This window comes from Lipophrys pholis (genome assembly GCF_963383615.2).
Source record: "Lipophrys pholis genome assembly, chromosome: 11".
NCBI classification, from domain to species: domain Eukaryota; kingdom Metazoa; phylum Chordata; class Actinopteri; order Blenniiformes; family Blenniidae; genus Lipophrys; species Lipophrys pholis.
The window spans coordinates 13,462,168-13,483,276 of record NC_137631.1 but is presented as its reverse complement, the minus strand read 5'-3'; the positions used below and the strand labels follow the sequence as shown (position 1 = coordinate 13,483,276).

Here is a 21,109-nt window from a genome sequence, read left to right as displayed (position 1 = left end):
ACCACAAAGTTAAAATAGCAACATATTTGCCCCAAAAAAAAAAAAAAAAAAAAAGGCAAAGCATTTATTAACTGTAACCAAACATGGGATCTGTGGAGACCCATACAGTCAGACTTATTATAAACATGTTAAGTGTAACATTATACAGTTAAGTTTCAGTATGTAAAAGTGCACACATATCATTCCAACTGACGTGAAGACAGCAGGTGTGGCCAGTGCTATTATTTGACACAGTTTTGTGAATGAAACAGATTCAGTTTAGAAATCTTTGCCTCACAATAAAATTATATTATATACTCAATTCAAGCACCATTTTAAGCCATATCTAGATGTACAGGTCAAAGATTGACCTATTTTGACACTTGGCAGCTCTGTAACTTGTGTGATACGTCATAGGGAGAAAAATGAACTTTAGTGTTTTCCCCACGCATGCTTGTACACATTGATAGGGTGAGACGGGGATATAACTATAATATTTTGGATTGGAAGAAGACCAACTTTAACAAATTAGCCACAGTCTCAGGATTGTACCCGAAGGCTATAAAAACTGTTGTCGCCCTCTAGCGGAGGGACTGTTAAAAAAAGTCACTGTTATGTAATACGTGTAATCCTGATTTGCTGCTGCATGTCATGGGGTTATGTGTATCCTGGCAGGGAATAATCCGACAGGGTTTTGACAATCAAAAACTGATAAGCGGAAAACTTCCTATAAAAAAAATAAATGTTGTGAGGGAATCCCACAAATATGTTATGCGTTTCCCCATATTGACAAATGAAAGAAACCTAAATATCAACAATATTCTGGAGGGAGAACATAGTGTTCCAGGTGACAGCTTGAGAGTGGGGTCAGGGGAAGTTTATGTGGAGATTTAAAAGAAGACAAAAAAACTAAACACACAACCTTAACAAATCCCACGGTGCAATGTTACTTACAACAAATACTTTTTTAAATGGTGTTGTTGTTTACTCCATGAATTAATTCAAAGGCTGGTAATTGATTTTAATTTGTGGATTTGCACTGATGTGTTATACAATTTGTACACGATGTCAGGGAGTTCTCTGTAAATAATTGAGGGTTGATCGTGGTCTTCCTCCGCCTCCTCATCATCAGATCAGACCGTCATGCAGCATCCTTGGTACGTGCACAGCCACACTCCGCTCATGGCAACACTGTACACAAGTAAAGCCGAGTTCAACCACTTCGCTCCGGAGGGGTAGACGCGCTCTTTGTTAAAGTGCGCACAAAGCGCGCCCGCGACGCCTCCAACGACAGCTGTGGCATTACACGCCGTCTATTTAAGGGCAAAGGAACCCGTGTCGCGTTGATGTTTGCAATAAATAATGGTCAAGGACAGGAAACTGTGAACAAGATAATGGTTCATTCCTAATGTACGACGTGCAAAACTGAACGCGCCGCACCCCAACTATAGCTCTAGAAATCATGGTAACGTGCTCGTCACGTAGGCCAGCCCTTCTCAGCTGTTCATTCGCTGAACCTCTCCAGAAGGCGGGGTGCGCATCTCAATGACGAGTTTTGATTGGCTTCGCGTGATGCCGGTTCGTGTGTGATTTGCATAACCAGGTCGGGTTGCAGATGCAGGGGAGTGGGCAGGGTAGGGGTAGTGCAAGTGAAATGAACTTCTGCGTCGGTGTAGGCTACACTATGTTCCTAAATGCACCCAACTTTAGTCATGCACTGAGATTGCTTTTTGGAGGAGAAAAAAAACAATAATTACAGTGTTAGGATATTTACTAGAACTGGACCTGTGTATGAAAATGTATTTCTTTCTCTAAAAAAATATTTCCAAAGAAAACTTGGAACTGGTGAGTAGCTCTCGTTATCCGCCACTATTCTTTATTCTCTTTTTATGGTGCGGTAAATAGGACAGAAATCACTCAGTAAATGTGTTTTTTTGCTCAAAGTTTCTTTATGGTTGTTAGATTTTTAAGCGTAATTACGGTTTATTTCGAAACTTTTTGTATCCCGCTCATAATGGAAAGTGCTATAATAAATTGAGGTAGCCTTATTTGTGGTGGACAGAAAATCAACTGTAATTTTTCATTTTATAGCAGTTTTGTTTTATTTACAATGTTTAGGCCACAAAATATTATTGGATACATTTAAATTTCGTGTCTTTTAAAAAAAATATTTCAGAAAGCGCAATGATACAGCAACGGAGGCCTGGATAATAGAAATCACAAGCGCCCGTTTTATAATGACTGTTTATAATAACTACTGTTTGATGACACTGTGTTTATCTGTCTTACTCTCCAGAGTGTGTGCGCTTTAAGGCTTCACATTAAATGTGTGATATCTAAAAGCAGGTAAGCCACTGACTAACGCACATTGTGCCAGTTGCCAGTTCCACTGTGCGTGTGACAGCGGCTAACCTGGTTTTGGGAATACCTCTCTATTTTGGTTCATCCTAGCCGGACCAGACAGCACCTTTATCTACACTTCTGGGACAGGCCTGCTTTACATGGACGCCCTCCCAGTGGTCTCCATGTGTACTGTACTGTACTGTACTTCCTGCTATGTGCTCACCCTCCCTTAAATAGGACTAATGGTTATTACACTGCCTCCTGTGGAGATAACCTCAGTAATGCCACCAATTGAAACTACTGGTGAGTGTTTTACTTCAGCTTCTATTTCATCTGTGTGGTTTAGATTATTTTCAGGCTGACTGGTTACTGATTTGAGGTCAGGGGGCCTCCAGGGGTTCTTAAAAAGGTTATTTTAAAAAAAATAAATAAATAAATAAAGCATAACTGTAAAGACGTTGATTTCATAAGCGATGACAATCTTTCCACTTCTTTGTTTGCACCGAATAAACGTGAAGCCCATGAGTAACTTCTTTTTAGCCATTAACTGTCTGTACAATGTAGCTAAGTGTGTGCATGCATAAAGTCTCTGCTCAAAACCAATTGTGGCATCATGCATCTTATTGTGTGTTTTACCATGTAATGAATTTCTTGTTATCAGTGAGGACGTTTCATTCCCATCAGTGTGTAATGACTCATTGTGACACAGAGGAACAGATAAGTGCAGTATGTCAGACTCATTAACGTGTGGCCCATTTATCATTGTAATGTGGACGTGCAGATGCTCACCCGTATCCACATGGAGGTTGTTCCCCTTACACCCACTTGCCTATTATGCATACATACTGTATTGATCCCTTTTCCTCTGAAAGAGTTCAGATGTGGAGCTCCGCTTCCCCCCCTTTCACATTAAAATCTTCCAAAGCAGATTCTGATTGGGTTTCATGTGGAGTGCTGATGCATGAGCCAAAATAATTCCCCCAGCATGGCGCCCTGAAACATCATCATAATCTGTTAATGTGCCGTTATGAGATTGGACTTCTCTCGGGGTTTGGATGTGAAATGGGAGAGGTGAGATGTAATTTATGTTGCACATGGAAGTTCTGGAAAACACTCGCACCATCAGTCTATTGTAATCCGAGCATAAAACATTTCACAAGCACTGTCCTGGAGTCAAGCAGTGACTTTTTATGACCATTGGTAATCATGTGACCGGCACAGAATATTCTCTGGGTGAAAGTAGCAGTAAAGAGGGAAAAGCTGAGATAAGGAGTTTCTATCACGATACACATATTACAGTATCTCTCATGTCCACAGGTTGGCGTCAGTGTCACACTTGGCTACAGACTTGTCCAGACAGTAGGAACTAAACAAGGATTTGAAGCTTATCTAACCCCTGAAAAGCCAGACAGGACTAAATCTTCTCAGTATAATCCAATTCCACATAATTAATCATAACGTCAAAACTGGCAGTGTCATGAAGGCACTGACTAATTCTAACACATGGCAAGTTTGTTTACACTGTAAACAAAAAAGTGAAGACAATAGGCATGATGAGAAAAATGTTCGTTTGATGAGAGTACACACTTTGATTTACATGGATGTAGAAAGGGGGAAACCGCTTTCGATGGGATTTTACCTGCCACACGTCAAGATATCAGCAGATGGGAGTATTTATAGATGTCCACTGGGTTTCAGTCCGGGGTCAGTCAGAGGGCTGGGGAAGCTCACGTCACTCACTGTGTTGACAGCCAGCATATTTACTCTCCAGGGTAAACAAACAGGAAAAGGGGTGGAGGACAAAAGTGTTGTGCAGAAGCTGAGCAGTTGTGTTTTTTTTACATGTACCGTGCTGATTCCCTTTAATCACAGATATCAAATTACAACAAGTCATGCGCTTGTTAGTACTTTAAAAAGTGATAACATTTATATGCACCCAGAGAGGGGAGAGTACACGTGCACCACTGTCACATGACCGAGTGATCGTTTAAATATACTCATGGCATGAATAACCTCGACAATGTACATTTGAGGCTTTCTGCCTTCCCGGGCGCTCACAAGTCAGTGGGGCTCCTTCGCCTTTATCGTCACCTCCTGTGGCTGCACTGTGTCACACCACCCATGACAGCGACAGCTGTGATGCCAGGATGTTTGCTACATTTCGCTTCAAGGATGCACTTTATGAACTCTCAAGCAGCCACCTGTGAAAAAAAAAATGCCTTTAAAATGCCATGAAATTGTTGTGCAGGACCCCCTGTGGCTTTAAAAAAAAAATTTAAAATGAGGAAAGCATGTATATTTCAGTGCCTATAATATATTCATTATGCATTTCACACAGGGGCTTGATGTCACTGTAAGTTTAAGAAAGTGTACACATGTGAGTTAATTATTTACTGCCGGGTATTCCACAAGCACTGCACCTCCGCTTCTCGTTACAGTATCGTTCAAACAAAATACAAAAAGAACAATCATTTAGCAATTCGAATGTAAAACAGAATGCACATTTTATTATAATTAAATACATAGTAACAGGAATAATTTGTCTAGGCAAAAGATTTCTAAATTATTTTACATTTGAAATGTTTACAGTAGCAAAATTTTGTAAATATATTTGTCTAACATATATACAGTATGTATATCATGGTCGATTGAATAATGAATGGATGAAGGTGGTAGAAAATGGTTAAATAAGACGTGACGGTGACAGAACAGTGAAACAACTGTCCCTTGGCCCTGTGGTCCATGTTTTATCTCCATGACGACTCTTGCGATGTCAGGACTGCAAGACACACAAAAATAAGTGGGGATGATGATCCCTTTGTTTCGGGGGAACAAAACACTTTTCAGAAACACTACAGACCGATCAAAAATATTCATAGATGTGCATCAGAAACATCTTGTCATTGGGTTAATGCCTTCATCCACGATTTGTGGAGTGAAATCTTAGTCAGATTAGCTTTTTAGAAACAGACGCTGTTTAAAGCAGACTTTACAACAAGTACTGAGATGTGTTTAGTTTTCAAAGCAAGGAGTGTTTGTATAACCCCACAAGGAAAACACCACACTGCAGACACCAAAGAGAGCACACATTCAAACAAAGTACTTTTTGACCTGTCAAGTGTAATACAGAAACATACTTCATCAGAACATATTAGAGATGTATGGATAATCTAAATCTGCTATAATGGATGTAATGTGGGTCTGTACGTCATGCTTGGATGTTAGACTCTTCCCATTTGTTAACGTGCATTTAGAGAAAAATGAATTCCCAAGAACAACAGATTCATGAGCCTCACACAGCTTCTTGCAGCTTAGCTTTTCAAACACAAGTAATTTCACTATTATATTTGTAACATTTGTTTTGGAATCTGACCCAAGGTAAACACAGACAATAACAGTTTGAAACAGTGCTAATGGTAACATGAAGAATTCCCTTCAAGTTCAACTGGCTGCGTTCTTTGTTCATGTGTTCTGTGCGCGCAACTGTGAGGCTGATGTTCACTGTGATAACACTGTATCTGGCTTGTAGTCCCACATGAGACATCACTAATTTTAGCTCTTACTCAAACAGCCGTTGTCTACATATGTGGTTAACGTCTGTCATACACAATAAAAGCAGCAAACTATGTTCAAAAAGAGCTTTGTGTTTGTCCTAATTTCTCCTATTATTTCATTGTCACCCGACCTACAGACCCACTATATACATATTAAAGTGAAATATAGCAGTTTTGCCCACACTCTCCTTTAAGTGCTACGATACAATAAATGTTGTTTTAGGTGTTTTGGAGGTTAATATATCTGCCTAAACACTTTAAACATAAGTTCCCTTTGTTGTACTTATGATTGTTATTATTTGGAAAGAGAAAAAATCCTAAATATGAATTATTTAGGCACAGTACAAGTTGTAACAGGTCAAAAGTTAGTTGAGATGAAAGTAAAAGAACCACATGTACCCATCCCAGTAGATGAAAAGAAAAGCATTGTAACAATCCATGGGGTCTGTGGCACTACTTTCAAAATGTATCTCTTCGGCAAAGGTGGAGCTTGATTAAATTAATAAGCTCTCAAAATAAGTCACATTGTGTTCAAGCAGGGCGAATAAAGACAACAAAAAGATACATTTCTATGTAGGCACACAGGGACCGAGGCTTCACACAGAAAGAGAATGGGACAGTGCAATACTTTTTGCAGAGCCCCCAGTGAAAGGCTCTTTCTCTTTGGCAGTCGGGCATCACCAAAGTACAAGGCATTGTATAGATACCTCCCTCCACACACACACACACACACATATATAAATAGTATCCATACATAGAAGGCAAACTGAAAGGACATAACTTTCCAAGTCACAGTATAAAAACAATCCCAAGCAGAATGTCTGCCACAGTATTTCCCAGTGAGATCGATGTGTTACAAGGAGATACTGTGAAAAGCAGCTGTTGGTAGTTGATTATTGACTTGAGGGAGGGAAGGCCACTCTGTATTACAGAGGGAGGAGGGAATTAGCAGCAAATCCCCATATGCATTTAAGCATAACAAAAGCAGCTACTGTTAGTCCAGACGCAAAGAGTGAGAGGAGGAGGGGAGTAAAACGAACATGAAAGGAAAATAAACCCACGGAGGTAAAGCAAATCAGGGACATGTGAGGAGGAGCAGGGAAGAGTATGACAACTTTAAAAAAATAAAATACAAAAGCCAAGGACCGGACTGAAGGGCTACTGATGGTTAGGTAAAGGACAGAAGTCTCTGAAGGTCAAGAAGTCAAAGGAACCACCACCAAACACATGCTTCCAACCCCCAACACCAAAACCAGCTGCAGCCTTCAACCCGATCAAGATGGGGAAAATAAAAATTAGGGAGCAGGGGCTTCTGGGAACAGAGCAGGGCAGGAGAGGCGCATGGCAGGATGGGCTTGGGAAGCAGCAGGCTGTCACACATACACACCCTCTGGGTTGAGACTGGACACTAGAGGGTTTTGCAGGTTGCGTGGATGTCCCAGGAACTGCTTTGCAGTGGGGCGAGGTGGAGATTCATCCGGAGCTACGGGACAGAGACAAACCAGTCAATGTGTCAGTCTCTTACAGACAACATGAAACATTTAATCTGGTCAATAATTTCGATTCTTGTTTGCATACTTCCATTCCTGTATTCCTCCTGCAGAAAATGTGCGAGTTCCAACTGTTCCAGCTGCTCCTGAAGCTCTGAGCGTGAGTTGGAGTGCACGGGCAGGACACCAGTCTGTTGAATGAACTGCTGCAGGTTGCACTGCCTCAGCTCCTTGTTCAGCTCCTCCAGCTCGTCTTGTTTGACCTGGAACAGAAAAGACCATGAATCATGGGGGAGATCAATAAACTTCTGAAAGTCTTTACCAGAACAGCACTGACTGACTGAATAATGGGCACATTGTTTATCTGTGCATCTTGTGAAAATACAATAAGCTGAACATTAACATACTCAGCTGTGATTGGCTACAGCTCGACCCTGAATTAGATGAAGCGGATGGAGTGAACAACAGTTCATTACATTCACCACAAGGGGGCAGCACAGTCTATAGGTCACACCTGCAGACTCAGTTCCCTATCAGGTCATCGTCAAACCTTTCAGCTACAGTGAATCATTAAAGCCCCACTAGTGCCACAAGCTTTTTTTTACTCCATTGTATTTGAGCAGATACATAGAGGGATATAATTTAAACACTAATATGCCTGCTGCCTTCCGTAGCTGTCTTAATTGACGAGATGCCAGAGGGATTGCTATTTATCAGCAGTGCATATTGAAAATGTGAAGTGAAGAATACTGTGTCAGAACAGTGATGACATTGTCCCCACAAGTTGTACTGATGCTCACAGACAGGCTAGTCAATCAGTCTTAATTGACTTTCCATTTGTGTTTAATCTGTGTGTGCACACAGTGCAGAAAGCAACAGTGGCAGTATACTACCCCCCCCCCCACCCCCACCCCCACCCCTCGCCCTTCCACAGAGGCTGCGTGTGTGTGTGTGTGTGTGTGTGTGTGTGTGTGTGTGTGTGTGTGTGTGTGTGTGTGTGTGTGTGTGTGTGTGTGTAAATGATGGACTGAGGCAGCCTGCTGAGGCAGTTCACACCTGCGGGTCTGCCTTCATTAGCCTGATGACAGGAACGCCGCGCTCATCATCACCACACTTGAAACGCTCGGCTGGCTGCCTCGACTCGACCAGCTAACTGATGACTGGCACACACTGTCTTCCATAACTATGAACAGAGATTTATTATATCGTGCCATATTACCAGTGTGGACATTTCTTGTTTCCTCTATGTAATTACCATCTGGATAGCAAAATACTCTGGGATTACTTTCAAGATATAAACACTTGGAATGCTGTTGGTTACATGTTATGGCATGAAGGTACATTTTAGACAACAAAACAAAACAAAACATGCACCTCTGATCTACAGCAGATGATTTCTATAAAACTGGCAAATAACTATAGTTGTCTCTTACATAACATCCTCTCTTTGTTCCATCAGGTACACACTAAATCTCTTGACACCCCTGCCGGAAAGTAATGCAGCCTCTCATCATGTTTTTATTGGTTTTGCAACCCGTTTGCAAATACTTTTCTAATCCATTGGAATAAAACATTCAAAACAACATGTCCTATCAAACTACTGCAGAGGGAAAATGTAGTTATTTCAGTCGTCTGGTTAGAATAGTTAATTCAAAAGCCTAATCTTCAGCTTATATTTCACCGGGATCATGGCTAAGTTCGATTTTCACTTCAAACTGTGTTAAGTCTTTTATTGATTTAGCTGCTTCTATGACAGACACAAAACCTAAACACCATACACCACAAACCACACCTCAATGAGACTGAGGAGACCCTATGAGAAAGGTTTTTTTTCGTCAGCGTACAACACATTTCTGTCAACGTAATGTAATCACTCGGAGTGACCACGTGGGGAGACACATGAAAGACACATAAAATGATACGTGCCAAACAAGCGAAGCTATACCTTATATAGTCCTTCAGAAAATAAAACATTTATTGTAAAAGAGCAAACAAGTAAACAGCATTCAGATCGTATTATAGTCCAATAACTGTGTAAAAGGTCATGAAACTCCGTGTTCTGTTTTCTGTGTCTGCTGTGTTGCAGAGGTAAAAGAGGGCTACAGTATATGTTAACACATCCCTCAGACCAAACAGGGGGCCTTACATGGATTTACAGGGCTTTTTCCAGGTATGCCACCTCTCTCCTTACCTGCAGCAGAGACTCCGCCTTTCCAAGAGCATTCTCGGTCTCAGATATCTGCTCCTCCAGCTCCGTTCCATTCCTCTCCTGGCTCCGTAGCTCTGTCTTCACAGCATCAAGCGACTCCTCGGGCCCGTTGACTTTTCCCTCCATCTGGCTCTCTCGCTGGATCTCTTGTTCCAGCTGAGCGGAGCGAACAGAGAACTCATGCAGCCGTCGCCCACAGTCATCTAGCTTAGCGTGGAGCTCCCCCAGCTTCCTCTTCATCCCTCGCTCCCTTTCCACCTCTGCTTGATATTCCTCCTCCCAATACTGCTCGTGTGTGAGTTCGGCCTGGTTTCTCCGCATTGCTTGCTCCAAAGCGTCCATCTCTTCTTGCAAACGAATGTCAGAGACTGGCGAGGGACAGGGTGATGGGTAAGGACGCTCCCAAGTGTGTGACTCCATTTCTATTGCTTCTAGCTGGGCCTCGATGGCCCTCAGCCTCTCCTGCTGCTGAAGAACTTTCCTGAAGACTTCTTCTTTTGGTGGGCCTACAGGTGGTGAGGGAGAAGGAGATGGCATGCGAGGGGACAAAGGGCTGGGTGAAGGGGAGGGGGAGGCTCTTTGCTCTGGAGAGTCCCGAGGAGACCTTTTAAACTGTTGGACCTTGGGTTTAGGGGAGACGGATGGCCCCAAATTAAAAGTCAGGGCTTTCTTAGGCTGACTCCGTTTCAAAGGCTCTGGCTCTGGAGGCTTGGGCAGAGGAAGAGGGCTCGGTCTTTCTTGTTTTGAGTTGGGTCCATCACTGCTGCTGGGACCAGTACGACGCAAGAAGAACTGAACTTCACTGCCATGTTGGCCTAACTTCGCCAGAGATTCCAGGGGCCTCTCCGTGGCCAGAAGCTGCCTCTCTGTGTCCCTTAGACGCTGGATTAGAACATAACGGCCTGTCTGGCCTGAGAAGTAAGACAGAGAGACACATAGTCAGTCCAAAAATCTATGTATGAACAGACACTACATCAGCAAGGAATAGCCCTACAATACATATGCAGAAGCTTGATGGTGCCGTCTTATGTAATATACTGAATTCCAAGTATTAGTCAAGTTTTCTGGCATCTGAGTTACTTCTCAAAGACCATTTCTCCTTCACTTTTTATAATGTTTTGGGTTTTAACTTTTGCTACGGATGACACACAAGTAATGCTGAGTGAATAAATGACATCAGACGCATTATGATGATGCTGATACCTCTAAATCTCTGCCTCTGAGGATCGGAATAAGAGGCAGCTGCGTAAGACTCGCACAACATCTGAAAAATGTTCAAATAAAATGAAGTTTCCATGAGGACCTCGAAATTAGGACAAACCCTCCCTAATGACTTGGCAGGCAGCTCACTCATAGAAGGAGGAGAGTGCTAAATCTGGAGTTATGTTGTTGAATGCTGCTGTGGCGGATGGCTTGAGTAAAGCCGGTGGATACAGGGACAAACCGGCTTGAATCCAAACTGACCCCCCGACGATCCAGAGGAGTTCTTGATTTGGGTCAGTGGAGAATGAAAAGGTGAACACCAAACAGGATCGCTACAACCTTGGCACACACCAGTACACTTGTTTTGTCAGCATCGAAATTTTATTGGACGGCTTTAATCTAATCAGTTGGGGCTTTCAGATAAACTGTCAAACGGAAAATAGGGTTGTTTGGAGGCTGGTAGCACAAACTGTGAGGCAGTGAAATGTAGGCTTGATTTACTCACCAATGGCCTGTGCCAGTGCGATGACAACATCCTGACAAGAAGTCTCCTCTGACAGTCCGCATACCACCCGCACCACTCCATCCACCCAAACTTTGAGCTCCATCTGGCCTGGGTGAGGGGTGAGACGGTCTTCAAATCAGATCACTGCAGACTGGCTCAGTGGAGTTCACCGCTGCATGACACAGGTTCTGCAAAAGATGTGAGCAAAGTGTTAAGCCAACTGTTGACTAGTCCACAAATATACCATCTACTTTGTGCTTTCTCCTCACAGCAGGAAGAGTCCTGGTTCGGAGCTGCAGGCCAAAAGGGCAGGCTTTTCCATGTGGGGTTTGTGAGGTTTTTTTTCCCCCTGTGCCTATGTCTTCTATATCCTCCTCCCATACTATAAAGAATAACTAGATGGAGTAAGTAACTGGTGACATTAAACTTATATGTATATCTGTGGTTGTTTCTCTGTGTTCAACTCTATGTTGGATTGGCACCTGGCCAGATGTACATTGCCCTTCACCCAATGTGCCTCCAAGGCCTACAAACCTACTTAGATTACGAAGGTAGTGAATATAAGGTCAAAAGGTTGAAAAACTTTGACTCTCTAAAGTACCACTGAGCTGAAGCAGCCTGTTTACCAAACTTTTTCTCACTCAGAGTATGACGTTTCACGTGTCACATGTGACACAGATTGTTTGTATAGTAAATAAAACACATTGGAAGTTGTGTACAGAGTGCCCACACTTGCAAGTCATTCTGTTGAACTACCAGTTTGTACACTAAACTGCATTGACGTCAAAAAATGTGCTGTGCTAAGTGGGAACAACATCACTGAATTGTAAATTCTAAGACTGGCAGCTACTGGGTGACGCACGGTAGCATTTCTTTTAAATTCCTAGTGGTTAGTTAAGAACCTCAGCAGTATCTTGTGGACCTGGGAGCATAAATGCCAATCTGTAACCCAATTAAACGCTCGGCTGCCCTCCTTCAAAGCCGTTATGATAGCTTATTGCTGAGGGGAACAGACAGGGAAAGTAGAGCAACTCAAGTGTGTCTATGTTTTGGAGAGGATGTTTGTGGAAGTAGAAATATACAGAAACAGCAGTGATAGAACAAGTGTGTATGTGTGTCTGTCTGTGTTTGTGTGCATTCTCCAGCCTCAGCAGGACCAGAACTAGGGCTCATCAAACTTCAGAGAGCTCATCAGCAGGTAGCCTAACACACGTCTGGGCAGCAGGTTTAACCTAGAAAAGCATTATGTGGGACCGCCCCCCTTCTGCCTGTGTTTTACAGCTGAACTTCAAAACAAGGTAATATAATACTGTAGAGCACATAAAATTGTGAAATGCCCGAGGCAACGAGAGACTTATCTGTCGAACTTGGCATTGTAAATGAAACTTTGTAGCATAGGTGAGTAAAAGGCAACTTTTAATCCACCGTCAGACAGATGGTGTTCTCTTTCTGCTTGTCTCTCTAGTTCTCAATGGGAGGTGTTTAACACAGAGCCCCACCATTATCGTGCCCTTCATTCAGTGCATGGCTGTGCTTCACTGGCTGCCTATAGGGAGCTGCTTTGGAGGAATGCACTGACTTCATCTGCCAGCCGGAAGAATTCCTGCTTTCCTTAACAAAGCAATTGCGCCGCGCTAACACCCCCCTCCGCCGCTGACCTGGCTGCCCCCTGCACCACCATTGCTTCTCTGCTGTTTAGGTGCCAAACACAAGCTCTGCTGGGGAGCAACAGCCTATCTGATGTGGCAACAACATCACATAGAACAGCTCAACATGACACTGCATACGGGGGAGTGACGGCGTAGAGATTGAAACCGTAGAATGAGATCACAGGAAACAAGCGGGAGATAGCGACAGATGATCACATGTGGGAATGATTCCTTCACGCGAGCCCATCGAGGTGATTTCATCCGGAAGGAAACTTGATCTATAAAAGGAGTGCTCAACACAATATTACACCATAGGTTGGATGTCAATATTGTTCTTCAAGACAGCACAGAATGTGCTATGTTGCAATACATAATTAAGACTAACCGGTTGAGTCACTGAGCGATTAGGTACTCATTTATTTTAGCTGTAAGGCTTTAAAAAAAAAATACAGTAAGAATCATTTTAAAGTTTGCAGCCTTGTTTCTGGGAATGCTGTCCTGAGCCAAACTTTAATCCACACAACAACATTTTCTTGCTTCAGAGTAACCTTCTGTGAGTTTTACAAGGATCCATAAAAACTTGAACTCTTGACATTTTTGTTAAATAGAGGTTAAATAGTCTGCATGCGAAGGGAAACTCGGGCCATCCACACTGCATATGAATCCCTACAAGTTTGTACCTACAGTACCCAAATCTAAAAGTTTCCACATCCTCCTAAGATGTCTCTGTACCGTAACAATCACATTAGAGGAGAACACAAACACATAAACATCTCCCAGCTACAAATGTCACTCTCCCATGATGCTTAGCTCTTCTACCTCCTGGCTGCTGAAATGTGATAATCTGCACTAACAGGAAACAAACAGACCTGTGAGTCTCAGGTTGCTGTCTATTCTTTTTGGTCACAGGCACAACAGTGAGAACCAGACATCCGCCTGACCCAGGTCGTTTTCTCAGCACAGCTCCGGAGTCCCGTGTCAATTCTCAAAGGAGCACAGATGGGAGGAGGGCACCTTTACACTGTTTGTGAAATACAGTCTGTATAAAATGAAAACAGGCTCTACACAGCAATGACTGAACCGGACATAATGTTCAGAATGAGCTTTTACCAAAACAAATTTCTATTTCAGAATGTTAAAGAGTCAGCATGCAGATGGTAAAAAAATAAAAAACAAGCTGCAAACTGCTTTGCACATGTTAGAAAGCACTAAGTGCACATGCCTTTTCTAATGCAAACCAGCAAAGTAAACAAAAACTCATAAGTGCAACCACATGACAACAAACAACATAACCCCAATGTGCACAAGAGGATCAAACACATCCAAACGAGGATTGCCAATGCAACTGTGCATTAAATAGTATCGAAACTAATTGAATTACATTCAGAAGGAAATAGGAAAAAATATAATTATAACATTTGGAATCCAAGGTTGCACAGACAGATACTGCCTGCAGGAGAATCAACTGTGGACACCTGTCAGGAACCCGACACATTTCCTGTTGGCCCGAGGGATGTTCTGGCCTCGAAGAGTCAATTATACCCGCAATAAAGTAACATGGAAGAGTTAGTTGGTGTCTAGACAGATAGTTTGAGCAGCACATTTAGTAGAGCAGTAGAAAGTGTGAGTCCTCATCTTGATAAAGTAGGCGTTCCTGAAAAGTTGCTTTCTTGACAGGTCAAGAGTGGATGAGGCAAAGACAGAATTTAAGGTGAAAATCATGGCGCTCCAACACTTTGTTTATGGAGAATCTTTTAAGTATTTTTGAAAAGAGTTTCAGCTAAACCCCCCATTTCTCGCTTTGGATGAAACCCAGAAAATGAACAATAACTCAAAAGGTAATCAGCAAAACTGAAGCAATCAAATACATGTCCATAACCCAAAAAAAGCCACATTTGACAAGCTTGTCTGCTGAAGTGAACAAAGAAACCAGACTAGTCATACTGTATGATGAAAGGGGGAGAAAGACAGAGTCAACAAATGAGAAAAGAAAAAATAAATTTGACAGATGAAAAGGGGAAAGACTGGTAGAGAGAAGAACAGTGATTGGAGACAGGTGCCATTCCCTCTCACCTCTCTGATCATCACTCGCCCATCTAGCTAAACCACTTTGCGTCTTTCATCAGCCTGTCTGTGCCTCTGCACTGTCTCCCGTCAATAACAGCCTCGCTGCTCCTCTGTGATTTGACTGGAGGCAGAAGTGGTTAGCGTCAGAGCCCTGGAGCCACACGACGCAGAGCATCCAAGTGCCACTCCTTGAGAGCACCGGAGCTGAACTGATGGGCCTTTTTGGACAAGCTGGGCATCAAGAAGCGTACTCAATGACGGAAAGTGACACCTGAGGTTTGAAAGTTTACTGATTCTTCCTTATTGGTTGTGATGTAGGTCCACACCCACTTCCGAACTACTTTCATATTTGTTTTATCATACATCCAAAAAGTGCATACATTCATGCGCGTGGAATCATGCATTCGGGCAGTCACACCCTGAACCCTCAATTTCCTTTCCAAAGTTCTGAACAGTAAGTTTGTCTTAGTCATAAATAATATTGGGAAATAAAAGCTTCTAACGAAATTCCCCAAAAGTTTTTGTTTTTTTTAAATACTCAGTTTACTGAGTATTTAACTCAGTCCTGGAGGCTATGTGAGGAGCAGCCTCACTGGGTGTGTGACGTGTATTTGTGTGCGAGAGAAGTACACAACACTGGGTGTCTACTGGTTGGGTCAAAGGTTGGGCAAGCACGTACAAGCTTGAATGTGTGTGTGTCTGACGTGCCATTTGAGCCTATCTTTACGAGAGGTTGTTTCAGCTCAGAGCAATTATCCTGCTATCTCTACAGCAACAGAAGTCTGAAGGACAATGACACGATTAAAGGGCAAAGTGAACATCACATACAGCCTCAGACCTCCGCCACAGATGGGCACACCAACACGAGTGTAGACAAACCGTTATATCCACGTACATATCGATATCTGTAGAGAAAATGAGGCTGATTTTAAGCGTTACATAATAGGACAAACAGTACTGTTAAAGACAAAGGATGGTGCGGAGAGAAGCTGTGCCCTCTGTGCCACGCTGCTCCAGGTTGGCAGTGACAAATGCTCAAAGAGCCAGGAACATGCTGGCACTGAGCAGCCTGGTCTCATCTGTACTGCAGAGACACTATTGTTGTTCTGCTTCGACACTCAGCAAGACAGTGTTGCCTCTTTTGTGGCTTCTGGCGTCATCGCCGAGTCGTCCGCCACGCAGTTCTAACTGCCATTCTGTTGTGTCCACATGTTACCACCGATAAAACTAATAAAAGAGAAAACAGATAGTTTCTTTTGTTGGGCCTCGCAGAGTGCTTTGCATTCTTTGCTCCACCCCCTCCTCCTTCGTCTTCCAGTGTCTCATTCTACCGAGTAAGCACAGTTTTCAAAGACCAATGAGGCCAACAACAAAGAGTGAGCACTGTGACAGGTCAGTAGTTAGCAAAAGAACAGCTTAATTAGTATCTATTATGGTCTAAAACTGTCAGTTTGCTTCTGCAATTTGAAAAGCAAAAACCTTGTGATCAGTCATTTGGATAGTTATTCTTCGTCTTCATACAGCAGATGGATCAGAAGAGCTGTTACACAGATAAAATCACAGAGAAAATACAGTACCTGGATCATACTATGATCTGAAAGTGTCATTGATTTGGGAGAAGTTATATAGTGCTATTGCACTCTTCCACACTTTCTGCAGTTGTACAGTTCTCAAGTTCCTGCACCTCCAGTGCTTTTGTAATACCTCCTTTCCTACCATGAGAGACTTTTCATAAAGTGTTTCTCAACTTAATAGAATCTCATTTCAAAACATTGCATCGCTTCCCAAACGTGAAAAAAAAAAAACTGCCTCAAGGATTAAATTGTGCTAATTCCTGTATAAAACATCTGTGCAACCTAGGACTGCCCGGGTCCTCGGGCACATTCACAAAAACATTTCTGGAGATGCTTTACATTGCATTATTGCTCTGACAGGCCTAGTCTCGCTTTATGATTGCATCTCTGACAGATCATCTTCCAAATCTGTCATAAAAAAAAAAAAAAAAAAAAAAAACGCAAGGTTTTCTTCAAGAGCCACAGCTAGCTCTCCAAACATCATAACTCTCAAGTGAGAGCCATCATGATCAGAGCAGCAGTGCCTGCAGTCAGACAGCAGGGAGTCGTCCACAGGGCATGAAAGGAAACGTCTCAGAGTTTCTATTGGACATTAAAAGTTAATAACTTCTAGTTTGTCTAGAAGGTGCTAACAAAGCTTGAAACACACGTTTTCTCTTTATGACAGAACTTTTGCTAATCGACATCGACAATGAATCCCAGTGGTGTGTTTAATATCACTTTTTCTTTTTTTTTTTCATTTGCATGTCAGCAAGTTAAGATTTCTATGTAAAAAAAAGTGGATTTTAAAATGACACTGAAGCTTTTTCCCACGCAGCAGAGGACGGGAAGTAGCGGGCTCTACCAATCCGCCGCTTGGTAATTAGACTGAATGGTTGCCTCGTTCTCCATTAACGCAGTTTCATGAAACGCCTCTACACAGCAGATGAATAATGTATCTTTTTACAGCACATTAATTCGGCAAATATTTCTTGGAACAAAGTCCAAGCGCTTGTTACCGAACAGCTCTTTGAAAATGTCCCTATCCGCCTGTGTCTCTCCTACATTGACATGCTAATGACTCAGCACTAAGGAATCACAAACAGCACTAATAAGCTTTACTCGTCATACTTGCATACAGGGATCTGTCGCTGCAGCCTTCAGCCTTCTCAATTATAATGATTGGCTCATCCAAGTGTGAAATCTCAATGAGAGTGGTTCAGCGGTTCATTAATGCAGACGAGCACCTTTGCCTCCAAATCAAGGTCAAATATGGGCCGACAAAAATCATTGTGCCTATCAAAAACATGCAAGCTCATAATCTTATCTGCAACACGCGTGCACCAATTTCCTTTTTAACTGTTTGATGTCATATGGTAGTAACTGCACATAACTGAATATACAAGTGTTTTGAAAAAGTTGAAAAAGGGGACAACAAAAACTGGATCAAATTGGGGTATCAATCCATCATTTATCCATCTTCTATATTGTCTAGTCCAATTTACCGTGGCGGGGTAGTAGCAGATGCCATTCCCTCAAAGGGCAAACACAGAGTGACATGCAAAGAAACATATGTGCTGTAGTTAACTTCAGAGCATTATGATATGCATGTCTCTGGATAGTACAAAAAAGAACAGGGATATCATGCAAGCTCCACAAAGAAATGCCTCTAAGCCCAAAATCAAAACAAGATATTCTCACCATGCTGCAAGAGTGCCAACCACTTCCCTGGTAAAATATCTCACACTTAATCATGGTGATGAGAACCAGGTTATAAACATAACTGGACAACGACAGGGTGTTTTTCAGGGGTAAAGATGACAAACATTGAATAAAGACAGCTTCATGCACAACTGCTAGTTGTACCTCTACAGTGTAGAGAAAAAAAAACCCATTTCATTAATTAAACATGAATATACTGCAGCCTTTTTTGGACACAAACTCACTTAAAATGTGGAAGTCAGTTAAAAAGTGTCCTCTGAACCAAAGTGTCCTCTGAACCAAAAAGCGAAATGCCTATGAGATATAAGATACTAATGAACTTTATTTCAATGGCACCTATCAATAACAGTGTTACAAATAGCTCCACAGAATAAAGTGATCAAACTCTTATTCAATAAACACAGATGCTCTGACTTCCAGCTTTAACAGGAGCGGGTCCATTCTGCTTGTGATAAACACACATTTTTAAAGCCACCATGTGTGATGATGTGGAGGACCATTCACACACCTGACATGACTCCGCCATCTGGGTATGCATCATTTATGCTGCGTGACCTATAATATATACATGTTTTGAGGCAATAAAATGGGTTTTTCAAGAAGATTTTACAGGGTGATGTCAAATGGCACTTTGTATGATAACCTCTATGATAACGCCCAAGTGTAAATGAAAATGGATGTCACTTTTGTTGTGTTTTCACCACTTCACTAATCTGAAAGCACTTCACACAGTCAGTCACAATAAACCATTCATGCACATACACTCACACAGCATGCGAGCTACAGGCTCACCATTGCAAGCAACTTGTCATCCAACATCTTGCCTAAGGACACGGTGACCGGTAGAGATGCGAATCGAAAAACCTGACTTGGGATTGGAAGTCAACCCCACACTACTAACCACTCTAGAAAGAGTTCAGGAGCTAAATCTTACGGCCTCTAGTCCAGATTTATTACCTATCAAAAACGATTTACTCAGTACAAAATAAAAACCACAAGCGAGGAGACGTCCACATTGTTGAGCAGCTGACGTCCTAAATCAAGTAAGACTGAGAATTCTTTTAAAATATGACAAAACTTGTGTTTAAAAAAAAAAAGGTAGATGATTGCATCTTGTTTGAGTTGTCTTAACAAACAGTTTCTACATGGCACAATTGTTTTTGTATGAGTCTTTGAAGATGGGGAGTTTACAGTTTTGTAGGCAATCTGTATTATATTTTGAGCAAAATCCTAACTTTTATGGGACTGCCATTCAAATTGAGGATTGAGGCGAGGTTAAAAGTTTAAGAAAATTACGACATGTAGATCTGAAACAGGTAGTCACATGTCAAAGCTCACCTGTGGCTGTCAGTACCACTGTTGTGAAAGCATCACTTTAACTTTTAAACAGGCATTGGAGTGAAATCCCAGTCATTGTGAATGCTGAGACGTGCAAGCACAAAAGCGATGTCTGAAAACACATAGAAAGGCATTGTTTTCTTAGGCCGAGAGTCCAAAGCATTCATGCCCCACTTATGACGCGCATTGAAAGGCATGTGGTCACAATGGTTTATATTACCCTGGCCACAATAAAACATCACTATCTATTCATCGCGCAGAGTGAAAGATTTACTCATACCTGGCGTGGCAGTCATTATTTGCTCGCTCGCCCCAACCCCGGAAACTGAGCGGAGGTGAGGACATTGGAGACGAGGAGTTGGTTTGCGCTGACTCATGGATCCACCCACAGAGCCGGCAGCTAATGGTGAGAATAATAATAAAGGACTACACAGTGCCGGTGGAGGGCCGGGCAGAGCCTGGCTCCACTGGGAGCTCAGCTCAGGATGAGTGGTCTGGCTGCCTGCAGGCTGAGCCATGCGAGCATAAGAGTTTGCATAGCTGGGTGAACCGAGGAAGAAAAGCTCTCAGACTGCTGATGGGCACCCATGTGTAATTATACACTCCCAAACTGACTCAGCATTGCTTGATAGGGAAGGAGGACATCACTCTGTACCTGGTTTGACTCACTCATAGCACACAGATAGTTAACAAATCTTATAGGTACTGCAGATTTGCATTGTATAGATATATACAGGAAGAGCAAGATAATCAGGTAGCTTTCAGCTAAAATAATAAGTTACACGGGGGTGTAAGTATAGGCAGCAGACAGTCTGACTCGAAATAAATGATGATGCTCGATTTTGAATGAAACCGTAAATGTGAACCCACTAATTTAAAGAATGCTATTGACAGAGTACATAAGTGGAAAATTAGCTGCTGTAAAATGGCTGTTACACAAGAAAGAACCTGTAGTTACTATTTATTCTTCGGGTAAATGCGTGAGCGCTTCACTCTCACTTCACCTAAGCTTGCATGCATGTGTTATTGAGGAATCGGGAATGCCGTGGCGTCCCGTGTCACAGGTTTGAAGCCAGAGTCATTAGTAATTTAAAGGTCGCTTCCATGTCTGCTCATATCAATTATTCACATCTGCTTTTTTTTTTTTTTTTTTGCAACCCTAAATTCCTCAAGCGCATTACCAAATATGGCCTTGAATAAAACACAAGGAAACAGTTATCTGAGCCACAGCTGTGCAGTAAATCAAGGTCTCAGTCCTGCCTCCAAACATTTACACACTTGTCAATAATCTAATGTAAGCAACTGACTGCAATCGACTTCATATGAATATGGAATTCCTTTCACTGTAGGGACACTGAGGGAGGGCTGTTTTGTCAGTGACAGGGACTAGCGTTGGTCTTTCATCATACTTTATTCCATGCAATCTATGATGCAAGACACAGTTGCCAGTCCCTATTTGAGCTGAAGGGCATACTGTTATTAACATGATCTTGGAAC

The 21,109-nt window shown here is 42.3% G+C and overlaps 1 protein-coding gene across 4 annotated transcripts in view; it reads right to left on the bottom strand.

Annotated features, from left to right (window-relative positions):
• Positions 1 to 3,489: 3,489 nt before the first annotated feature.
• Positions 3,490 to 21,109, bottom strand: part of rassf7a (Ras association domain family member 7a) — a 43,362-nt gene continuing 25,742 nt past the window's right edge. For 3 of the 4 annotated variants that reach the window (XM_080475735.1, XM_080475734.1, XM_080475736.1), the window contains 5 exons: positions 11,284 to 11,471; positions 9,558 to 10,486; positions 7,455 to 7,629; positions 7,264 to 7,359; positions 3,492 to 5,101 (listed from right to left, as the gene is read on the bottom strand). In XM_080475735.1, the coding sequence (XP_080331861.1) occupies positions 5,070 to 5,101; positions 7,264 to 7,359; positions 7,455 to 7,629; positions 9,558 to 10,486; positions 11,284 to 11,386 (1,335 nt within the window). In that variant the 5' untranslated portion in view covers positions 11,387 to 11,471 and the 3' untranslated portion in view covers positions 3,492 to 5,069. Of the gene's footprint in view, positions 5,102 to 7,263; positions 7,360 to 7,454; positions 7,630 to 9,557; positions 10,487 to 11,283; positions 11,472 to 21,109 lie in introns of all 4 variants that reach the window. The other variant, XM_080475733.1, reaches the window with a different exon arrangement.